This window comes from Schistocerca americana, chromosome 9 (genome assembly GCF_021461395.2).
Source record: "Schistocerca americana isolate TAMUIC-IGC-003095 chromosome 9, iqSchAmer2.1, whole genome shotgun sequence".
Taxonomy (NCBI): domain Eukaryota; kingdom Metazoa; phylum Arthropoda; class Insecta; order Orthoptera; family Acrididae; genus Schistocerca; species Schistocerca americana.
Genome location: NC_060127.1, coordinates 160,800,073 through 160,825,142, shown reverse-complemented (window position 1 = coordinate 160,825,142; position 25,070 = coordinate 160,800,073). Strand labels below are relative to the sequence as shown.

General features: G+C 43.7%; 1 protein-coding gene across 3 annotated transcripts in view; it reads right to left on the bottom strand.

Moving 5' to 3' along the window:
* LOC124551103 overlaps positions 1-25,070 on the bottom strand; it is a 214,512-nt gene that overhangs the window by 165,895 nt on the left and 23,547 nt on the right. For 2 of the 3 annotated variants that reach the window (XM_047126034.1, XM_047126036.1), the window contains exon 2: positions 4,005-4,205. In XM_047126034.1, the coding sequence (XP_046981990.1) occupies positions 4,005-4,177 (173 nt within the window). In that variant the 5' untranslated portion in view covers positions 4,178-4,205. The remainder of the gene's footprint in view (positions 1-4,004; positions 4,206-25,070) is intronic. The other variant, XM_047126035.1, reaches the window with a different exon arrangement.

Genomic DNA, 25,070 nt, shown 5'->3' with positions numbered 1-25,070 from the left:
GGTTGGACCACACGACTGATAGTGGTAACAAAACCTAACAGCTCCCTCCGGCTATACAACGACTTCAAATCAACAATCAATGCCCAAACACAAGTAGATACGTATCCTGTTCCACTTCCAGAAGAGCTCCTCACAAAACTTGTGAGCAGAGAAGGCAGATACCACTGGATGAGGAGTCGCAAGGAGTCATTGTTATCAACACTCCCTTCGATTTGTACAAATATAAGTGCTCCAGTAATCTTTCGGTAATTCCTGGAACAGCTGTCAAGGTCAGTATCTACTTGCACCAGTTATCTCGATGGCTCAATTGTCATGGATGCTAAGTATCAGAGTCGCCAGCAAAACCTTTGGAGCATATTTACAACATTATGTGGCCCAGAGTGAAGTGATGCTTAGCAGACGCCAGCTTTTCCTGGAGCAAGTGGAATACCTCAAACATTTGCTCAACAACGGAAGGGTCCAACCCACTTATCACGATGTCGCACCTATTGACTCTCCAGCTCATCCCCAAAAATTGTAGGAGGTGCAAGCTTTTTCTGGAAAGGTGAATTATTATTTTAAGTTACTACCTCAGGCAACCTTTATCATGCATCAGATAAGCGAGTTGCAGAAGAATGAAGCAAATGCTGTGCTTATCACATTGCCTTAACCCTTTTGACAATCGCATCCACTAGTTCTCGCCACAGGTGCCTCCCCATACAGCACTGATGCAATGTTGGTGTATAGGAAGAATGATTATTCGTCAAAGATGCTGACACCTAAGCACAATAACTACTCACATATAGAAGAAGAAGCTTTAGCGACTGTCTTTGCAGTTGAGAAGTTACATGTTTACCTGTTCGGAGCTACGTTCACTTTAATTACAGACCACAAACCGATGGTAGAACTATTCAGACTACGCTCCAGTCTTGCAGAACAGACAGCAAAACAGCTTCAGTGTTGGTCACTTTCCCCCAAACTTCACGGTGTTATACCATTAAATGCAAGCCCACAGCGCAACACACAAATACTGAAGCTCTATTTCACCACCTGTGAGACCAGATCCACCCTCTGACCAGCAGGAAACCCTATTTCACAAGTTGCGACATGGTCAGGAATAAAACAATGAGCCGAATATAGAATAAATTTTCTTTACGTCTATGGTCACAAATTTTTTGTCATCAGACTACCGCTTTTGGTCTATAATGTCCACCTTCATATCTGTTTTATAAAACATGCCACTATGGCTGCAGTACATTAGGACACGTTTTTATAAAACAGATCTGAAGAAGGTCATTATAGATCGAAAGCAGTAGTCTGGTGACAGAAAATTTGTGACCATAGACATAAAGTAAAGGAAATTTATTGGAAACCTTATGTTTCTATATAGATAGAGAACAGAGACAAACGCTGGATGGGTTTCCCATTGTGGTTGCACGAATTGCTGTGGACAGGTGCTGCAATCCTGTCTTATGGAAAGTTATCCACCATGACCTCCATCGGTTGGCCATGTACTTTTCAAAGAACACTAGTTCGAAGCTCTGCACCTGGGCGTGCACTACCACTGTATATCAGTCATGAATGATGTCCTCTCAAAGGAGCTCTAGGGCCTCAGGTTTTACAACTACCCCATGGTGGGAAAAGGGAAATGTCACGGATTAAAACTCTCTTGCAGCAACACATTTACCTGGTTTCAACAATGACGTAGACACCACGTGTGCTGCTGTTCCACTTGTGCCCAGCATCAGGTCACATCACCAGGCTCCCTGTCCAATCCCTATCTCCCCTGGGATCACATTCATTTGGGTTCTGTTGGCCAGCGTCTGGGCTCTCTATGATTTATAGTCATAGACACTTGCTCTAATTACCGCTATACAGTCAGCATGGCGACCACCAAACGGACTGTGTAATTAATGGGCTCATCCAGATTCTGACCACTGAAGACCTTCCTCCAAACTACAGTATCAGAGAACATGCTCCAGTTCACAGTGACAGATTGCGAACAATTCTGCGCTTCAGATGGCATAAAACACCTTTTAGTCCGCCATCTCATCCATCCTCCAATGGCAAACCACAGTGTATGGTGTGGACATTTAAGTAACAATTGTTGAAAGCAATGGGAACAGCCACTACCATAGCTGCATTCACATTGTTCCTAAGCACACACAGGAACACTTGCATCCATGACCACTGCCTTGTAGAGCTCCCCCATGGGAGACAACCACAATCTCTCCTTTTCTCCTGGCACCGATGCCCTGGGAACCCCAGACCCAGAATGCTGGGCAATTTCCACCAGGCACAGCAATGTGAGCAGCCTCTTGGCGGAAAAAGGGGGGGGGGGGAGAAAGAGGACATGTGATGGTTTGGAGTGCCATCACGTCCACTAACTTTGTCCACACCTAATGACTACAATGCGACTGGCAGATCACCTTGGCCTAGAAACGCCACGTTCGCAAGTCCTACAACAGCACACGTATAACTTGCGCTCCACAGAACACTAGCTGTAATTTCTGCAGACATGAAAATGTAGGCTGGTGTCTCCACACAGTCTTTAGAGACACAGCCAATGACGCCTGTGTCACCACATCCCAGTGTGATGCTGCAGGCTTCTGGTTCCTCACATCATCCAACGAGCTTCATTGCTGGCATGTGAACCATACCAACAGCTCACCTCCCAACGCTGGCTTGAAGGCGTCCAGCATCAGGCAATTTCTGGTGACCGATATTCCAGATAACTTTCAAACCCCACAAGAGAACATGGAACCCAGTGTGACACTGGATGCTTCTTATTCCTCACACCATCCAACGAGCTTCATTGCCAGGGTGTGAACCATATCAACGGTTCACATCCCAAATATTGGCTGAGAGGTATCCAACCATACGTGGCCATTTCAGGGGGCATATATTCCGGACAACTTTCAAAGCCCACAAGAGAACATGGAACTCGACAATTGCTGCTAGGTGCAGCAGCTACAGATGCATACGCACACATCAGCATAATGCGCTGCTGGGTTTACCTTGCCACAGTGCATCACCACCATAACTGAGCAATTAGTGATCGCAGCACTACTGTAAGTGGTGACACTCTGTGGCACCACTTTCAGTGACATATTCACCTCGCATATGTATCGCTAGCTGCAACACACCGTTGCTTATTGGTTTCCACTTCTCTATGTCTTAGTCTCTGTATAGATTACCTGCTGGACTTGTTTCTTTGCAGTGCCATTTGCACTTGTCCATTTCCTCGGCGTTGTCTTCTGTTCACATCTGTTGTTGGTAACCCCAAGCTGATCAGATAGCCTCAGCGGTTTTCTTCAGTCACAGCCAATCTTTTGTCAAATCCCAGTCACAATAATGATAGTAAAGTACAATGATATAGTGTGATGTGTCAATGATAATGTGACAACAATGGTAATGGGTATGACAATGGTAATAATGATATTAGTGGAGATGAAATTGATGATGATGATGATGATGATAGTGCAGGAATCCTAAGCTGCGCCGCTGAATACGAAAACATATCTTGAGCCTACGCATCAAAGGCAATTTGCAGTAGCCATAACATCAGGAAGGACTTAAGAGTCAAGATACTGCCCCTCCTTTGGACAATCCCAAGTTTAAGATTTCAACACAAACATGTCTGGCCAACTGTTACAAGGAGTGGGCAAGCTTTCTCTATGAACATTGGGGTACTGGCTTACACAGTCACCTGGCGAAACTGGCCAGGATGTGCTCAGTCGGCTACTTGCCCATCACATTGTTCCAGTGAGCATGCACACACAGAACGTTTAGACAGAGATTCCTGAGTAGCTTATCTGGTTCCTTTCCAATTCCACACTTCAATGTTTAGTGTTGGCTCGTATGGGTTTCACAACACGCTGACCTCAAAGCCAGAGATGGTGTACTGTTTTGTGATTCCTCTCATTTGTGTGTTAGTATGTAACTATGTATGGTGCTCAGCTGAGTGATAAGCATCCCCCCAATGTTGAAGCTCTTGCAGAAGATGGCTATGGCTTGGGACTCACCTCTGGATGCCAGGCTTGGGGATGACAGGCTTGTAGATCTGGGTGTCCTGGCTCCCCCAGTCGCTGCTCATGTTCTTGTTCCAGCTCCAGATGAAGCCAGTGGCATGGCCTACACTGCTGTACAACCACACCGCCACCATCAGACACCAAGCAGTCCTCAGGTGCCAGTCCATCGTCACTTGCTACACGCCACACACACTGCTGCAAAACAATATCCTTGGGAAGGGTCTTTTTCGTCTCCATAAATTATAAACTTTTATCAACCAAATACTGAGCTACAAGACTGCCACATTTATTCATTTCCCTTTAGAAAGGAGAAGCAGTGCGCTAAAGTATAAGAACTAGTGAGTTCCAATTATCATCTCGAAAGAAAAATTAAGTAACTGTTTCTTTATTTCTGGAACATGTTTTCGGTCCTGGCACATACTGAAATTCCCACTCCATAGTAACATAACAGGCCGCTAAAGGAATTTTTTTTTAAAAAAGCCTTGTCGATTAATAAAGTGGAGTATTGAGAAGTATTCGACCTCTGCTTTTGGACGGGAACAACAATGCGACAATCGAAGCTGCGCTGATGGAGGTGTACAGCAACAATGCAGCATCATATGACATAGTGGATAGGTGCTGCAGTTGTCCAAACAAGTCTTAGCGACGAAGAACCAAGTGGTATATCATCTCTCTGTAAAGAATCTGGAAGTTCAAGAGACGTGGGGGTTGTGGTACTCTGGTAAGTTCAGTATCAGAATCGAGACTACTGTGGACAAAATGAAAATCTGTCAGTAATTAGTTATCAACATTTTGCCCGACATTCTGGACACAAGTAACCACCCTTCGGGGTCCGCAACTCCTCACGTTGATTCAAGAAACCTGCCGAATCGAGGCAGTTGTTCTTTGAGATCAATTTAGATTACTTCTTCAGCTGCTTTATAATTATGAATATGAACTGCGTGTTTCACTTTGGCGTGAGAAAAAGAAGCAAAGCAGCTACTTGAAACGTGTAGATTCACCCCACTAAAAAACCATTGGGCAAGGTGATGAGAGTTTTTTGAGACTGCCATGGTATAATGCTAACAAACTATGCAAAGTATATTCTTCTTTTCCATCTCTCTCTGTTCCTATCAGCAACGTTAGTTATAAATGCAAAAACAACGTGCGTAAATATCAAGCTGATTGTCTGACATTAGACTTTTCCAGCATTCTTTTCAATAATAAGACACAACCACAATATGCTCTTTGTTTGGAGAATTTGGCCAACGACTGTGTGGAGCCTATAAAATTAAAGAGATGCCTGTCATGAGGTACCTCATAATATTGTGGTGGACCTTCTTTTGCTCGGCCTCGTGCAGAAACTCGACAAGGCATGGACTCAACAAGTCGTTGGAAGTTCCCTGCAAAAATATTGAGCCATGCTGACTCTAAGCTGTCCATAATTGCGAATGAGTTGTCAGTGCATGTTTTTGTGTACGAACTGACCTCTCAATTACGTCCCAAAATGCTCGATGGTATTCATGTCAGCCGATGTGGGTGGCCAAAACATTTGCTCGAATTGTCCAGAGTATCCTAAGCAGTCACGAACAATTGTGGACCAATGATATGGCGCACTGTCATCCACAAAAACTTCATCGTTATTCGGAAACATGAAATCTATGGATCGCTACAAAAGGTCTCCAAGTAGCCGAACATAGCCAATTCCAGACAATGATTGCTTCATTTAGACCAAAGAACCTATCCCTTTCATTCAAACACAACCCACACCATTATGGAGCCACCACCAGGTTGCATAGTGCCTTGTTGATTATTTGGATCCACGGCTTAATTGTGTGTGCACTACACACGAACCCTACCATCTGCTCTTACTACTGAAATCGGGACTCACCCGGCCACGATTTCCCAGACGTCTAGGGTCCAACTGATATGCTCACAAGCCCAGCACAGACGCTGCAGGTGACGTCATGCTGTTAGCAAAGCCAACCGAATCAGTCGTCTGCTGCCATAGCCCATTAAAACAAAATGTCGCTACAATGTCCTGACGGATACGTTCCGTCCTTCGTCCCACATTGATTTCTGCCATTATTTCACGCAGTGTTGCTTGTCTGTTGGGGCTGACAACCACACAAACGCCGCTGCTCTCGGTCATTAAGTGGCTGAGCGGTTCTAGGCGCTTCAGTCCGGAACCGTGCTGCTGCTACGGTCGCAGGTTCGAATCCTGCCTCGGGCATGGATCTGTGTGATGTCCTTAGGTTAGTTAGGTTTAAGTAGTTCTAAGTCTTGGGGACTGATGACCTCAGATGTTAAGTCCCATAGTGCTCAGAGCAGTTTTGAAGGCCGTCGGCCACTGCGTTGTCCATGGTGAGAGGTAATTCCTGAAATGTGGTATTCTCAGCACACTCTTGACACTGTGGATCTTGGAATATTGAATTCCCCATAGACTTCCGAGATGCAATGTCCCATGCGCTAACTGAGATTACCATTCCGCGTTCAAAGTCTGTTAATTCTGTCGTGCGGTCATAATCACGTCAGAAACCTTTACACGTGAATCTGCTGTATCCAGATGCCTCTTCTGCCAATGCACTGCTCCTTTATACCCTGTGTACGCGATTCTACCGTCATTCGTATATGTGCAAATAGCTGTCCCGTGACTTTTTTTCGTCCCAGTGTAAACCCAGCGAATGTTTTAAGCATCATGAGCAACAACTGAAAGACACTGTCAGATTCCTCAAAAAACAGGTACCAACTCACAAGAAAGCGCTAAGTGCATCCCTAGAGGTATCCTACTTCATTGTAAAATTCAAATCATCACCCACTATTTGTGAGAAAATACTTCTTCCCGCAGCCCTCAAAATGTGCGAAATAGTGCACGGAGAAAGGTTTGGCGACAGTCTGAATTTGATACCACCTGCAAGTGATAACCATGGTTCGTCGTATTGATAGACATGAATTTATTATTATTATTATTATTATTATTATTATTTAGGTTCATGACCACAATCGTGTGCTGTTTCTCCTTCTGTAAAATCACACATTGCATGATGTACGTGGAGGCCGAAAGTAGTACAACCGGATGTCAATAATTTGCTGAAATACACAGTTAGTGCAGCAAATCTTGTGAAAGCACGAGCTATAAACATTAGGCTATTTTCCATTCTTTGTGAGGAGATGGGTTCCACTCATGATTCGCTTCTGTTGCACATGAAGGTACGTTGTTTGTCTCGTGGTAAAATTCTTCGTCGCTTTATGGCCCTGAAGGATGAACTTATTCGTCTTTTCCTATTGAACAGCAGCCCTATACTTCCTGGGTGCTACTTGCCCGACGGTTTCGAGAAACTGGATGATTTAACGTGTCACTTCAAGACTGAAATGGTAATATTACCTTTCTAATAGAAGTGCTAATTTATAGGAGAATACACTCCTGGAAATTGAAATAAGAACACCGTGAATTCATTGTCCCAGGAAGAGGAAACTTTATTGACACATTCCTGGGGTCAGATACATCACATGATCACACTGACAGAACCACAGGCACATAGACACAGGCAACAGAGCATGCACAATGTCGGAACTAGTACAGTGTATATCCACCTTTCGCAGCAATGCAGGCTGCTATTCTCCCATGGAGACGATCGTAGAGATGCTGGATGTAGTCCTGTGGAACGGCTTGCCATGCCATTTCCACCTGGCGCCTCAGTTGGACCAGCGTTCGTGCTGGACGTGCAGACCGCGTGAGACGACGCTTCATCCAGTCCCAAACATGCTCAATGGGGGACAGATCCGGAGATCTTGCTGGCCAGGGTAGTTGACTTACACCATCTAGAGCACGTTGGGTGGCACGGGATACATGCGGACGTGCATTGTCCTGTTGGAACAGCAAGTTCCCTTGCTGGTCTAGGAATGGTAGAACGATGGGTTCGATGACGGTTTGGATGTACCGTGCACTATTCAGTGTCCCCTCGACGATCACCAGTGGTGTACGGCCAGTGTAGGAGATCGCTCCCCACACCATGATGCCGGGTGTTGGCCCTGTGTGCCTCGGTCGTATGCAGTCCTGATTGTGGCACTCACCTGCACGGCGCCAAACACGCATACGACCATCATTGGCACCAAGGCAGAAGCGACTCTCATCGCTGAAGACGACACGTCTCCATTCGTCCCTCCATTCACGCCTGTCGCGACACCACTGGAGGCGGGCTGCACGATGTTGGGGCGTGAGCGGAAGACGGCCTAACGGTGTGCGGGACCGTAGCCCAGCTTCATGGAGACGGTTGCGAATGGTCCTCGCCGATACCCCCGGAGCAACAGTGTCCCTAATTTGCTGGGAAGTGGCGGTGCGGTCCCCTACGGCACTGCGTAGGATCCTACGGTCTTGGCGTGCATCCGTGCGTCGCTGCGGTCCGGTCCCAGGTCGACGGGCACGTCCACCTTCCGCCGACCACTGGCGACAACATCGATGTACTGTGGAGACCTCACGCCCCACGTGTTGAGCAATTCGGCGGTACGTCCACCCGGCCTCCTGCATGCCCACTATACGCCCTCGCTCAAAGTCCGTCAACTGCACATACGGTTCACGTCCACGCTGTCGCGGCATGCTACCAGTGTTAAAGACTGCGATGGAGCTCCGTATGCCACGGAAAACTGGCTGACACTGACGGCGGCAGTGCACAAATGCTGCGCAGCTAGCGCCATTCGACGGCCAACACCGCGGTTCCTGGTGTGTCCGCTGTGCCGTGCGTGTGATCATTGCTTGTACAGCCCTCTCGCAGTGTCCGGAGCAAGTATGGTGGGTCTGACACACCGGTGTCAATGTGTTCTTTTTTCCATTTCCAGGAGTGTATATGCACTTCGAAAAATGCTGACGGAGATTTTTTCTTGACTGAATTGTTTCGTGAAGGAAAATGAGTTGGATGGGAGGAAAATTAGTCGAATCGGCTTAGTTCATCTCGAAAACCTTCGTCAACAATTCGAAGACAAATTTCCAGAACCTTCATCTGAATATGACTGGATCCACAGTCCGTTCCATACGATCATAAGACCACTTGTAGGAGGAGCTAAATAGAACTCTCAAACGAAATTAATTTAAATTGAATCGTCTTGAAATTTTTTTGGTGCAGACCCGGAACGAATATCCCAATTCAGCAAGAAGGCAGTGACGTGTTATTACCCTGCGCATCAGGTAACTTGTATGAATCAACATTTCCAAGAATGGCATTCAAGACAAAACGTCTGCTCGACTACAACTGGAATGGCACCTGTAAGCTGCTGTTTAAAAGATTCAACCAAGACTGAACCTGCTTTCTTCAAAAATTCAAGCACACATCGCACTAAATGTGCATATGTCATAAAATTTCCGAATTTTGAACTATGTGCATTTTTTATCTTGTTTATTTCCTTTTTGGGTGATCAGTTTGAATATCAGACATGCCAACTTTCAAAAGTGAAAAATCAGGAGAATTTTAGCGGTGTACTATTGTTAATTACAACACATCCCTGACGATTAAAGTTGCAATAATTCAATAACTGTAACAATTCAATTACATTTGCTTTATTATTCACATGTAAATACTAAATAATGGACATACCTGAGCCTTCGGACTGTATAATTTATCATTCAACATGCTGAACAATATGAATGATGAGCTCTGCAGGTTTCTTTGGATTCACACACTTTCAAATGAAACACTCTCGAGAGAACTACAGTTCGAAATTACGATCTGAGGAAACAAATTAACGTATATTATAATCGCGCAACAGAACTAAGAACACAATGATCCTACATTCTAGACAATGGTCTTGTAGCAGTGATGCCAACCCTCGTGCACCGTTTCCCCCTATATTGCACTTCAAATTCCCCTAAATAATTTATCACACCGTCGGGTAAGCAAGCGGGGTAGTGGGGCGGTAAAAGGGAGTCAAGAATGAAATTGTCGAGCAGAGGGGCGCGGAGGGGAGGTTACTAACCCTAAAGATTTTTTCCCCCTGAAACATTTATCTCTCTAACTTCCCCCTAGGCAGCTTAATTCCCCCTAAATTTAGGGGGAAATCCCCTAACTTGGCAACACTGCCTTTTAGACACAACAATGCTAATCACTTCGCTTGGAACAACTATCGACTACTCCTTGTCCACGATAACTTTACGATTGCGCTGGTGCTACCAGAAGCGGAGGAAACTGGCACTAGTTGAAAGATATTCATTTGTCTCCTAACGCTGGGAACTAGTGATGAGCTAAACTGCGATTTTCCGATATCAGTGATTTCTGTGAATGCTACTTTTCAGTATCTGTTATTCTTAACTGTGATTTGTCGCAGTTAAGAGTCGCAGTTCAGGAACCTAGGTCGTGTATCCCTCCGCCACTGCTATTTCTGCGATTTCTGCTACTTCCGCGATTTCTGCGACTTCTGTGATTCCTGCTACTTCCGCGATTTCTGCGACTTCTGTGATTCCTGCTATTTATGCGACTTCTGTGATTTCTGTGACTCCTGCGATTTCTGCGAGTTACCACTGTATGAAAAAGTTACATCTGTCCACACAGAAAATTGCATCTCAACAAACCTGTCATTGGTAAGTATGTTTTACGTTTGTTCTTCCGTTGGCTTTAATTTTGTATTGAAGAAACAACTGTGAAAATATTAATAGTGTAATTAATATGTAAGTAGCCATACAGTAGCGTAATAGTTCATGTTTATAAAATGAATTCTAACATATTGTTATGTTCACAGGTACGCGAACTACATTTTAGTCACTCAGTAAAGTGATATCTCAAAATATCATTGTCAACAGATCTGGAGAAATTGCCACTGCGTCTTTAGACCGTTTTCGTCAGACGAGAGGTTAGTTTCTAAGTGTTTCGATGGACTTAATTACTTCAGTGAGATCGTTCTTGCAAATGTGAAATATACCCCATTGAGTGGCTTTCATTAGAGCAAATTTTAGCAATCTACTCTGTCAATTATATTACCTGTAATTAGTGACAGCAAAAATTGTTTAATAATCCTTGTGATTTTGCAGACACAGTTCTGACTCTGATTACTGGTTGCTGTACGTATCTATCCACATCAAGGCTGTTGAGAGAGACTCGTGAAGATTCAAGACAGCTCTTAGAAGATTTTGCAGTTTAAAAGTGACATAATTGTGCAGATGAGTGATTAAACAGTGTTTTATTGAAGTTGTTGTGCGATTTTAAAGGAATAATAAATGTTAACTACAGTGAGTGAATAATGAAAATCTCATTTTCCAAATGTTTAAGCCGTCCTATACCCGTAATTTTCCGCCACTTATTTACTGGTAAACACTAGTTGGAGAGTGACATGCCGCTCCCCCCCCCCCCCCCCCCCCCCCTCTTCACCACAATCTTGGTGTGACACTGACCTGTAACATATCCCAAAGTCTACAATATGCATTTTGAGGCTGTTGATATGAAAGTGGGAAGTACAGATCTCCCATTTAAATCAGGAATAGCTTAAGTGCATTACTTGAAAGTAACACAGGAAAAGCTTACTTATGTAGGTGGTAGTAGTGTCGGCAAAAAGTTCTTGTGTGTGAAGTTGCCATGTAGAACACCAGGTGTAAAACTTTCATCCCGAGTCTTGAACTGTGTCGGAACAAAAGTGAGGCATTCATACGACCCAATAATACTGTTTTCATTTCACTACACTTATACAGATGTCCGAGTTCCTCTGTGTTAACATTGCAAAGTCCTGTAGGCATGTGGAGTATTAAGCAAAACTGTCATATTGGAAGCAGAATCAAACACATTTGTTACGTTACTTGATATTTTCAGGAGAAAAAGGCAATGTTGCTTCTTATTAATATAATACTTTCAGAGTCACAGCTGTGTTTGACCAACCATAACTGATGCTGAATGTGCATGTCGTCATATAATGTGAAGGGCTTATTTCAATAGTGGTACAAGTCCATTACCTCCACTTTTCTGTCTATAATGCTTCTGAAATTAATGATCCAAACAAACATAAATAAAGGTTCATCTCTAGCAAGAAGCCATATGCTTGAATATTTCTGGTATCTCAACTGCAGATTTTTCAGCGCTCATTTAACTTTACGACTCTGTACCTCAAAATGAACAAAAATGGACTTGTACCACTAATGAAATAAGTCCTTCATATGCACACACAGCACACCTATCTTGTGAGGCACAAGGCTCTCATAACGAAGTACGTACGTCGGTCAACAGATGGCACTAGGAAAAGAATGTTAACTGCGCTTTTTAGTTGCTACTTGCGACTCTTGGTTGCGACTTGTCACGGAAATCGCAGAAAGCAGTGCTAAATTAGACCAATAGATGGCTCACGTCTTTGAATGTGAAATACTACTTGCGACTGCTAACTGTGACTGAAATCGAAAGTGGTTATTGTGATATCTGCGACTTCTCAGTCACTGTGATTTCTAACAGATACGCGATTTCCTGCCCAGCACTACTGGGAACGGTAAGTTCCTTACTTCCTTGTAGATACGAAGCGAGAGCTAAGGCTACTGCCGCTCCCGATAGCCACAGTACCAATCTACCAAATCAACATAGACAAGTAGCAGCCATACCTTGTCATCCAGCAATATATCGAAGGCGCAGGATTTTCAAATAGTAAAGAAAGTATTGAAACTGCTCTGAAAATCGGGAGATCGGTGTTTACTATCGGGAGATCGGGAGGAAGAAGGAAAAATCGGGAGTCTCCCGCTTAAATCGGGAGAGTTGGAACGTTTGTAGAATATAAAAGTTTTTAAGTTGGCATTTAAATGTTAGCTATTGACTTATCATCATTTGTACGACGTGATTAAAACATTCTGAATGCTTTAAAAGCAACATAGCTGGAAACAGTTAAACTTTAATTAACTAATTTTTGAACTAATTTATAAAGCAATTGTAGTGAAATATACACATCTGCTCAGTTCCAATAAATGTACACATAGACATAGTTCACAAACCAGTTGTAACTATTAACTTTCACCACCTTGGAAAAATACAAATGTGTGATAATTTTAAAAAATGCATGTGTGCGGCTGATTTAGTCGAAGTACACCCTCTAATTTTATTATTGTTGTTATTGTAATTGATAATTGTAGCATTTGGATAGAAGTAAATGCTCGTAGAAATTGTGGCCGTTTTTGTGCCAAGAATGTGAAGTGCTGAGGATGGAAAGAAAAATGAAGGGGGGGGGGGGGATAAGTTACGTCTCAGAAGGGGAGCACGACGGAAAAATTTAAAAACTGCTGCCCTAGACCTACCACAATAACTTTGTAGTGCTAAAACATTGTTAAAAGATAGTTAAAGGTATGTTCAACTCAACGTCTTTGCAATTTTATTATTATTTGTGAAGTAGCAAGCACTCTTGTGAAAAGTCATCTTCTTCCTACAGCAGCAATGACAAATATTGCATGTCTTCTGCCTGAGAGAATTTCTGAGGACTGCAAAGCAGATCAAAGATTGCAACAAGACCAAGAGACAATCGGCGCCTTTTGCACATACTGTATATGTACATTAAAACAAAATAGGAAAACGAAAATCACTGCAGGAAGTGCAAAAAATACATGCGTCTTAAACATGCAGTAGTTTTGTGCAGTGTCAAATAATTAGTTACTGTGTAATTTTTTTGTTTTCTTCAGAGCTTCTTAAAATTGATTACATAGTCTGATGATACTGTGTGCAAATGTTTGAAAGCATTGCTTGAATATCCTTAGTTTTTTGGTGATATGCTAGTGTATGGTACATATTAATTATCTGACCAGAGTTGCATGATATTTGTTTAATGGCCATTTACTGCCACATTTACTTATAAACAGCCCCTAAAACGAAGGAAAATGACTGAAGCGAAGTTCTGTTGTTTCTAATTGAAATACTAATAAATACTATGTATATTGAATTATTTATTGTGTTGGTCTGAGCGACTGGTCTCACCAAATTTGGAGCATAAAGTCATCACCCTGGGAACTGTTATATTTTTATTTAATGTTATTATGCCGTATGTCAGGGTTTCAGACGGTGAATTGGTTGTCTATAACCATGTTAAACACCGTTTACGAATCTATAAAAATTCTGACAGAGAACTAATGGGAATGTGGAAGGATTCCTTTCATTGTATTTCTAGATTGAAAAATCGTATGACAGTGTTCCTCCAAACAAGATTGGAAAAAGCTTGGGAAGATCTAAAGGTGCCAAAGTACATACTTGATAAAGTCAAGATGCTATACCAAATGTGTTACAGTTGTGTCCAGATAGACAACAGACGATCAGAATGGTTTAAAACAAAGAGAGGTTTCCAACAAGGAAGTCCCCTATCACCAGTCCTGTTTGTAATAGTAATGGACAATAAAATCTATCAAGACAATAGACAGCAAACCAAATGCCTTTGTTTTTGCTGATGATTTGATACTACAGGGAGAGACAAAAGCTGAAGTACAGAAGAAACTTAATGACTGGAACAACACATTCAAAAATTTCTGAATAAAAATAAGTATAACAAAGACAGTAGAAATGACCATCAACAGGCAAGGAACAACCTCAAATGTATTTCTAGAAGGAGTCAAAGTAGAATCCGTTTCGCATTTCAAGCACCTAGGAAGCATGATCTCCAAAAACAACGCAATTAAGCAGGAAATACTCAGCAGGACACAGAAAGCATCCAATTTTTACAGTCAAATCAGAACTCTTCTCTCGATTGATAAAATGCCACGAAAAGCAAACGCGACCATGTACCACATCTATTTCGTACCACTCCTAATATATGGTTTAGAAACATGTACCCTACCTCGGCAGAATTCAGACAACAGACATGAGACTCATTAGAATTATGAATCAAACAACTAGAAAGGACAAAATCAGAAATGAGGTGAATAGAATAGCTGGTCTTGAGCTTCCTGTCACCAGTGTCATGAAGAAACGCAGGCTGCACTCGTGTGGGCATATAATGAGAATGAACATGGAAAGACATGCCAAAAGGTATTTCAGCTTTAGCTTCGTAGGAAAAAGACCACGGGAAAGACCAGGAAAATGCTGGACAGGGACTGTAAGATCAGATTTCGAGGAGAAGGGGAACAAATGGGAAGCTGTCCTGGAACAGAAGATGTATGAACACAGAAGGAGATGGCGAGCGCTTGTACACCACAGCTGGGAAATTGTAGTTGGAACGATGACGATGAATCTGTAACGAATGCCTCACAGCAATCGTCACAGAGTATATAAATTATTGAATTGACATTCTCGCCGCACAATTAGTCAGAGAGAGCTTGAATGTATTCTGAACGAATTAACGCCACTTCATCATCTCCCACTCCGACGTCTGTCGTCACCACTGCATCTGAGGCGGCCTGCATTTTCCTTCATCTTTTCCCCTGTCACTTGCCCAGTCCTCTTCATTTTGCATCTCTTGACTTTCAGTTTCCCCCGCCGCCCGTTTTGTTTGGTTCACTGTTTCCATTTTCCACCATCATTTTTAGCATTCCGTACCTAAATCGGTATAAATGGAACTCTTACAAGATCACTTTGTTGTCCATCTATTTCCGACTGCTAAGAACCGGTTTTCTCTGGAACGAGTGCACGTATCGTATCGTATTGTCACATACTACACTTGGCAATGTAAACTATTTAAGTCTCAACGTCAATGCAAGCCAAAGAGACAATGAAGAAACTGGTCCAACTGCCTAATATCGAGTAGGGCGCCTGTGCGAGCACGCAGAAGTGGCGCAACACGACGTGGTACGGCCTCGGCTAATGTCTGAAGTAGTGCTGGAGGGAACTTGACACCACGAATCCATAACAGTACGAGGGGGTGGAGATCTCTTCTGAACAGCACGTTCAAAGGTATCCCAGATATACCCAATAATGTACAAGTCTGGGGAGTTTGGTGGCAAGCGGAAGTGTTTAACCTCATAAGTGTTTTCCAGTAGCCGCTCTGTAACAATTCTAGACGTGTGGGGTGTCGCATTGTCCTGTTGGAATTGCCCAAGTCCGTTGGAATGCACAATGAACATAAATGATTCCAGGCGATCAGACAGGATACTTATGTACGTGTCACCTGCCAGAGTCATATCTAGACGTATCAACGCTTCCATATCACCCAAACTGCACACGCTCCAAACCATTACAGAGCCTCCACCAGCCTGAACTGTCCCCTGCTGACACGCAGATGTTGTCTCAACACCTGTACACGTTCATCCACGTACAATACGAAATGAGACTGATCAGACCAGGCAACATGTTTCCAGTCATCAACAGTTCAATGTCGGTGTTGACGGGCGCAAGTGAGGCGTAAGGCTTTATGTCGTGCATTCATCAATGGTACACGAGTGGGCCTTCGGCTCCGAAAGTCCATATCGATGATATTTCGTCGAACGGCTCGCACGCTGACACTTGTTGATGGCCCAGCATTGAAATCTGCAGCAATTTACGGGAGGGTTGCTCTTCTGCATCAGTCTACTGACTGGTTTGATGCGGCCTGCCACGAATTCCTTTCCTGTGCTAACCTCTTCATCTCAGAGTAGCACTTGCAACCTACGTCCTCAATTATTTGCTTGACGTATTCCAATCTCTGTCTTCCTCTACAGTTTTTGCCCTCTACAGCTCCCTCCAGTACCATGGAAGTCATTCCCTCATGTCTTAGCAGATGTCCTATCATCCTGCCCCGTCTCCTTATCAGTGTTTTCCACATATTCCTTTCCTCTCCGATTCTGCGTAGAACCTCCTCATTCCTTACCTTATCAGTCCACCTAATTTTCAACATTCGTCTATAGCACCACATCTCAAATGCTTCGATTCTCTTCTGTTCCAGTTTTCCCACAGTCCATGTTTCACTACCATACAATGCTGTACTCCAGACGTACATCCTCAGAAATTTCTTCCTCAAATTAAGGCCGGTATTTGATATTAGTAGACTTCTCTTGGCCAGAAATGCCTTTTTTGCCATAGCGAGTCTGCTTTTGATGTCCTCCTTGCTCTGTCCGTCATTGGTTATTTTACTGCCTAGGTAGCAGAGTTCCCTAACTTCATTGACTTCGTGACCATCAATCCTAATGTTAAGTTTCTCGCTGTTCTCATTTCTACTACTTCTCATTACCTTCGTCTTTCTCTGATTTACTCTCAAACCATACTGTATACTCATTAGACTGTTCATTCCGTCCAGCAGATCATTTAATTCTTCTTCACTTTCATTCAGAATAGCAATGTCATCAGCGAATCGTATCATTGATATCCTTTCACCTTGTATTTTAATTCCACTCCTGAACATTTCTTGTATTTCCATCATTGCTTCCTTGATCGTCCGCTCTTATTATTCCCTCTTGGTTGTTGTACATATTGTATATGACCCGTCTCTCCCTATAGCTTACCCTTACTTTTTTTCAGAATCTCGAACAGCTTGCACCATTTTATATTGTCGAACGCTTTTTCCAGGTCGACAAATCCTATGAAAGTGTCTTGATTTTTCTTTAGCCTTGCTTCCATTATTAGCCGTAACGTCAGGATTGTCTCTCTCGTCCCTTTACTTTTCCTAAAGCCAAACTGATCGTCAGCTAGCGCATTCTCAATTTTTTTTCCCATTCTTCTGTATATTATTCTTGTAAGCGGCTTCGATGCATGAGCTGTTAAGCTGATTGTGCAATAATTCTCGCACTTGTCAGCTCTTGCCGTCTTCGGAATTGTGTGGATGATGCTTTTCCGAAAGTCAGATGGTATATCGCCAGACTCATATATTCTACACACCAACGTGAATAGTCGTTTTGTTGCCACTTCCACCAATGATTTTAGAAATTCTGATGGAATGTTATCTATCCCTTCTGCCTTATTTGACCGTAAGTCCTCCAAAGCTCTTTTAAATTCCGATTCTAATACTGGATCCCCTATCTCTTCTAAATCGACTCCTGTTTCTTCTTCTATCACATCCGACAAATCTTCACTCTCATACAGGCTTTCAATGTATTCTTTCCACCTAACTGCTCTCTCCTCTGCATTTAACAGTGGAATTCCCGTTGCACTCTTAATGTTACCACCGTTGCTTTTAATGTCACCAAAGGTTGTTTTGACTTTCCTGTATGCTGAGTCTGTCCTTCCGACAATTATATCTTTTTCGATGTCTTCACATTCTTCCTGCAGCCATTTCGTCTTAGCTTCCCTGCACTTCCTATTTATTTCATTCCTCAGCGACTTGTATTTCTGTATTCCTGATTTTCCCGGAACGTGTTTGTACTTCCTCCTTTCATCAATCAACTGAAGTATTTCTTCTGTTACCCATGGTTTCTTCGCAGCTACCTTCTTTGTACCTATGTTTTCCTTCCTAACTTCTGTGATGGCCCTTTTTAGAGATGTCCATTCCTCTTCAACTGTACTGCCGACTGCGCTATTCCTTATTGCTGTATCTATAGCGTTAGAGAACTTCAAACGTATCTCGTCATTCCATTGATGTTTAACCGGACTCTAAATATTCACGGTACACTCCTGAAATGGTCGTACGGGAAAATCCTCACTTCATCGCTACGTTGGAGATGCTGTGTCCCATCGCTCGCGCGTCGACTACAGCACCTGTTCAAACTCACTTAAATCTTGATAGCCTGCCATTTCAGCAGCAGTAACCGATCTAACAACTGCGCCAGACACTTGTTGTCTTATATATTGGTTGCCGACCGCAGTGCGTTATTCTGCCTGTTTATATACAGGGTGTTTCAAAAATGACCGGTATATTTGAAACGGCAATAAAAACTTTATCGAGCAGCGATAGAAATACACCGTTTGTTGCAATATGCTTGGGACAACAGTACATTTTCAGGCAGACAAACTTTCGAAATTACAGTAGTTACAATTTTCAACAACAGATGGCGCTGCGGTCTGGGAAACTCTATAGTACGACATTTTCCACATATCCACCATGCGTAGCAATAATATGGCGTAGTCTCTGAATGAAATTACCCGAAACCTTTGACAACGTGTCTGGCGGAATGGCTTCACATGCAGATGAGATGTACTGCTTCAGCTGTTCAATTGTTTCTGGATTCTGGCGGTACACCTGGTCTTTCAAGTGTCCCCACAGAAAGAAGTCACAGGGGTTCATGTCTGGCGAATAGGGAGGCCAATCCACGCCGCCTCCTGTATGTTTCGGATAGCCCAAAGCAATCACATGATCATCGAAATATTCATTCAGGAAATTAAAGACGTCGGCCGTGCGATGTGACCGGGCACCATCTTGCATAAACCACGAGGTGTTCGCAGTGTCGTCTAAGGCAGTTTGTACCGCCACAAATTCACGAAGAATGTCCAGATAGCGTGATGCAGTAATCGTTTCGGATCTGAAAAATGGGCCAATGATTCCTTTGGAAGAAATGGCGGCCCAGAACAGTACCTTTGAGGATGCAGGGACGATGGGACTGCAACATGGGGCTTTTCGGTTCCCCATACGCGCCAGTTCTGTTTATTGACGAAGCCGTCCAGGTAAAAATAAGCTTAGTCAGTAAACCAAATGCTGCCCACATGCATATCGCCGTCATCAATCCTGTGCACTATATCGTTGGCGAATGTCTCTCGTGCAGCAATGGTAGCGGCGCTGAGGGGTTGCCGCGTTTGAATTTTGTATGGATAGAGGTGTAAACTCTGGCGCATGAGACGATACGTGAACGTTGGCGTCATTTGGACTGCAGCTGCAACACGGCGAACGGAAACCCGAGGCCGCTGTTGGATCACCTGCTGCACTAGCTGCGCGTTGCCCTCTGTGGTTGCCATACACGGTCACCCTACCTTTCCAGCACGTTCATCCGTCACGTTCCCAGTCCGTTGAAATTTTTCAAACAGATCCTTTATTGTATCGCTTTTCGGTCCTTTGGTTACATTAAACCTCCGTTGAAAACTTCGTCTTGTTGCAACAACACTGTGTTCTAGGCGGTGGAATTCCAACACCAGAAAAATCCTCTGTTCTAAGGAATAAACCATGTTGTCTACAGCACACTTGCACGTTGTGAACAGCACACACTTACAGCAGAAAGACGACGTACAGAATGGCGCACCCACAGACTGCGTTGTCTTCTATATCTTTCACATCACTTGCAGCGCCATCTGTTGTTGAAAATTGTAACTACCATAATTTCGAAAGTTTGTCCGCCTGAAAATGTACTGTTGTCCCAAGCATATTGCAACAAACGGTGTATTTCTATCGCTGCTCGTTTAGTTTTTATTGCCGTTTCAAATATACCGGTCATTTTTGAAACACCCTGTATCTCTACATTTGAATACGCATGCCTATACCAGTTTCTTTGGCATTTCAGTCTATTTACATCAAATATTTTAATGCTCGCAAAATCCCTCATCGAACATCTTCAAACTTTGTAGTCGTGACCAACTCAGTTGCGTATAATATTACGGTATACCGATAATTTTTATTTCTGGACAGTCTAACTACAACTGAATGAAATTATCGTGCCATATGCGTTTCTGCTTTATTCTCTGTAAGGCATCTTCAGCGGGCTGGAACATGTACATATTATTGCTATTTAGTTTATATTTTGGGACAATGTTCAACGTACAACATGTGATCCAAAGTGTCTGGAAACGTGGCTGAAAATGACTTACAAGTTCGTGGCGCTCTCCATCGGTAATGCTGGAATTCAGTATGGTGTTGGCCCACCCTTCACCTTGACGACACCTTCCACACTCGCAGGCATACGTTCAATCAGGTGCTGGAAGGTTTCTTGGGGACTGGCAGCCCATTCTTCACGGACTGCTGCATTGAGGAGAGGTATCGACGTCGGTCGGTGAGGCCTGACACGAAGTCGGCGTTCCAAAACATCCCAGAGGTGGTCTACAGGATTCAGGTCAGGATTCTGTGTAGGCCAGTCCAATATAGGGATGTTATTGTCGTGTAATCACTCCGCCACAGGCCGTGCCTTATGAACAGGTGCTCCATCGTGTTGAAAGATGCAGTCGCCATCCCCGAATTGCTCTTCAACAGTGGGAAGCAAGAACGCGCTTAAAACATCAATGTAGGCCTGTGCTGTGATAGTGCCACGCAACACACGACCACACCATACACCACCGCCTCCGAATTTTACTGTTGGCACTACACGCGCTGGCAGATGACGTTCACTGGGCATTCGTCATACCGACACCCTGCCATCGATCGCCACATTGTGTGCCGTGATTCGTCACTCCACACAACGTTTTGCACTGTTCAATCGTCCAATGTTTACGCACCTTACACCAAGCGAGACGTCGTTTGGCATTTACCAGCATGGTGTGTGGATTACGAGCAGCCGATCCATCATGAAGTCCAAGTTTTATCACCTCACGCCTAGCTGTCATAGTACTTACGGTGGATCCTGATGCAGTTTGGAATTCCTGTGTGATGGTCTGGATAGATGTCTGCCTATTACACATTACGACTCTCTTCAACTGTCGGCAGTCTCTGGTCGGCCTGTACGCTTTTGTGCTGTACTTGTCCCTTCACGTTTCCACTTTACTATCACATTGGAAACAGTGAACCTATGGATGTTTAGGAGTGTGGAAATCTCGCTTACAGACGTATGACACAAGTGATACCCAGTCACCTGACCACGTTCGAAGTCCGTGAGTTCCGCGGGGCGCCCCATTCTGCTCTCTCACGATGTCTGATGACTACTGAGGTCGCTGATATGGAGTACCTGGCAGGGGGTGGCAGCACAATGCACCTAATATGAAAAATGTATGTATTCGGGGGAGTCCGCATACTTTTGATCACACAGTGTAAATATAGGACATAAACAGTTCTAGTGGTTGGTTTTTCTATGGCACAGTAATATTTTAAATTCTACTTACAGGTTCCGTGAATGATTTTCCACACACCTGCAAGTATGGTTTGTATGCTGTGCAAAATTGATCAAAGAATGTCTTACATATGAAGAAAAGTGTACCTACAGCAACAAATGCAGCCAATAATACGTGGAAAAAATGATGAAATTTCACATTTAAAAAAATTTCTTTTTAATGTTCAAAAATATGTCGGCTGAACCACTTGTTTATAGTGTAAAACACTAAGATTGACGCGTTTCGGAAGTCAAGCTCCCATCATCAGAATAATAAAAAGTAAAAGAACCTGTTAAAACTCGCTAAAATGGAACACGCACCTTACTTGCGCGTAAGCTCACTCGTGTTTCAGTGTCGTGTTTGGCTACGTGGTGTGTGGTATCAACGAAGACGCACGGGCATTTACGACGATAGAGGAGAGCCATGTGGTTAGCTGTTGAACACCATAGGCGACACCATTTTAGAGTTTTTCATATTTTGAAGACCATGTGGAGATGCACCTTGGAAGACATGGCAGCAACAAGGGAAGTAGCCACGATGTTTTAATTTTATTATCAATTTTATTGTGCCTGGTGCATGTTCCATTTTAGCGAGTTTTAACAGGTTCTTTTATTTTTTATTATTCTGATGATGGGAGCTTGACTTCCGAAACGCGTCAATCTTAGTGTTTTAGACTATAAACAAGTGGTTGAGCCGATATATTTTTTTAACATTGACATTCACAACCACGACCTCTCATCCAGTATGGATAAAATCAAAATTTCTTTTGTTATGTTTCTGAACTTCCACTGCTATTAGTGTGAATCCTGAATCCTTCCTGGTCATGCTGACAAAGTTTTATGAATTTATTTATAAATGTATAGACAGTGGAAATTAAAATGTCCTGTGGTGCCTCTCCTGCTCCAAGTCGGCCCGTTTGACGTCCTAGCCCCCTTGGCACTTTTTGCATCCTTGACAGCATCAGTACCTGCCAATTTGGGTGTCTGTACAGAACGGATATCCTGAGCGATTTCCGTCGGTGCGAGCTATTTTTCTGATCGTACTTGGACAGCTTGAACGGTTACCGCTTCTGGCACCGGGCTCGCACTGAACTGTAAGCTAGTGGACCAGCCGGAGATGTGGCTGTTCCACTAGATGACTAGAACGTAGAGGGATTCCCAGAGTCGCTTTCGTTCCCAGCGCGCCTGGTTGAGTCGTCCGGCTTAGATGATCAGGTGACATCTCGAAAGTTTCACACTAGGAAAACGCATACCAGCATGTGATACTTCCACATCGCTAGGAACATCTGAGTGTGTGAACTTTAAGAAATCTCCCCAATTATATGGGGAGTCTCCGCAGTGCCATATGATTGTTAGCCGCGCGTGCCGTATGATTGTTCGGCTGCCTGGGTTACTTCCCTTCGAGTGGACTCTCCCAACATTCCACTGTTTTATCATAGAATGAAGGCTTTCACGGAAGGTGTTGTCATCACTTAACATGTCCTGGCTGAGCTGCCGTGGTCCATACATAAGACTCTCCCCTGATGTTTCACCTTAGACTGCAGAACGCATCCTCCGAGGACAATCGTCGAACTGCAACGAGAGCACGAGTGAGCGCCGTATATATAAGCCATCCAGAGGGCGCCTTTGTCAATCACGTGACGTCGGCTGTGCTATGATCTCTGATATTGCCAACTTTCTCAATTGGAACTAATCTATTGGCAAGCTGTTGCTGCAACGTTGACATCCATATCTTATCCAGCTTAATGCCTTCATCTTTTCTATTAAAATTATTGCAGTGTTTGGCAATCTCAATGGCCTCTCTGTACGTTCACGCATAATAATGCGACGTCTTTGCTATGACGGTCGACTCACTAAACTTTATTTCATCATCACCTCTCTGAAACACATGTTCCGCTACAGCCGGTTTATCAGTATGTCCAAGGCGGCAGTTCCTTTTATGTTCACCCAGACGGGTGTTGACGCTTCTTTTTCAAATGGTTCAAATGGCTCTGAGCACTATGGGACTCAACTGCTGTGGTCATAAGTCCCTTAGAACTAAGAACTACTTAAACCTAACTAACCTAAGGACAGGACACAACACCCAGCCATCAAGAGGCGGAGAAAATCCCTGACCCCGCCGGGAATCGAACCCGGGAACCCGGGCGTGGGACGCGAGAACGCTACCGCACGACCACGAGATGCGGGCACGCTTCTTTTTGTTGTGCCTGTATAGACCTTTCCACAACTGCACGAAATTTTATAGACACCTGGTGTAGCTAGAAGATGTCGTTTATTTTTTGCGGATTTTAAACATTCTTTTATTTTCGTAGTGGGTCTGAAAACAGTTTCCACATCGTACTTGCTTAGAATTTTTCCAATACGACCAGTGACCTTACTGATGAATGGTAAGAACATTCTCCCCTTGGGTTGATGTCTATCCTCGTCCGTCCTAATTGTCAGTCTAGGGCATAGTGCACGTACTATCTTTGTGTTGGAATACCATTCTTCTTGAAGGTCGCTCTAAGGTGTTCAATCTCCTTATCTAAGTGAGATGGTTCACATATTTTGTGCGCCCTGTCTATTAATGTTTTAACCACCCCTCTTTTATGTCTTGGGTGGTGGATAGAATCTTTCTTCAGGTAACGATAAGTGTGTGTGTCTTTTCTGAAAACCTTATGACCCAATGAACCGTCCTCTCGTTTGACTACAGTCACATCTAAGAAGTTCAGGTGACCATCGATTTCCTTTTCTATAGTGAATTGAATTCTTCGATTAATACTATTCAGATGCAATCCAGTTCCTCTTCCCATAGGTCCATATAACAAATGTATCGTCTGCATAACGATACCATCTGGCTGGTCTTTTTCTAGCTGTAGCGGAACATGTGTTTCAGGGACGTGATCATGAAATAAAGTTTCGTGAGACGACCGTCATAGCAAAGACGTCGCATTATTATGCGCGAACGTACAGAGAGGCCATAGAGATTGCCAAACACTGCAATAATTTTAATAGAAAAGATGAAGGCATTAAGCTGGATAAGATATGGATGTCACCATTGCAGCAACAGCGTGACAATCGATTAGTTTCAATTGAGAAAGTTGGCAATATCAGAGATCATAGCACAGCCGACGTCACGTGATTGACAGCAGCGCCCTCTGGATGGCTTATATATACGGCGCTCACTCGTGCTCTAGTTGCAGTTCGACGATTGTCCTCGGAGGAAGCGTTCTGCAGTCGAAGGCGAAACGTCAGGGAAGAGTCTTATGTATGGACCACGGCAGCTCAGCCCAGAAATATTAAGGAATTCCACTGTTTCGTTTATCTCAGCC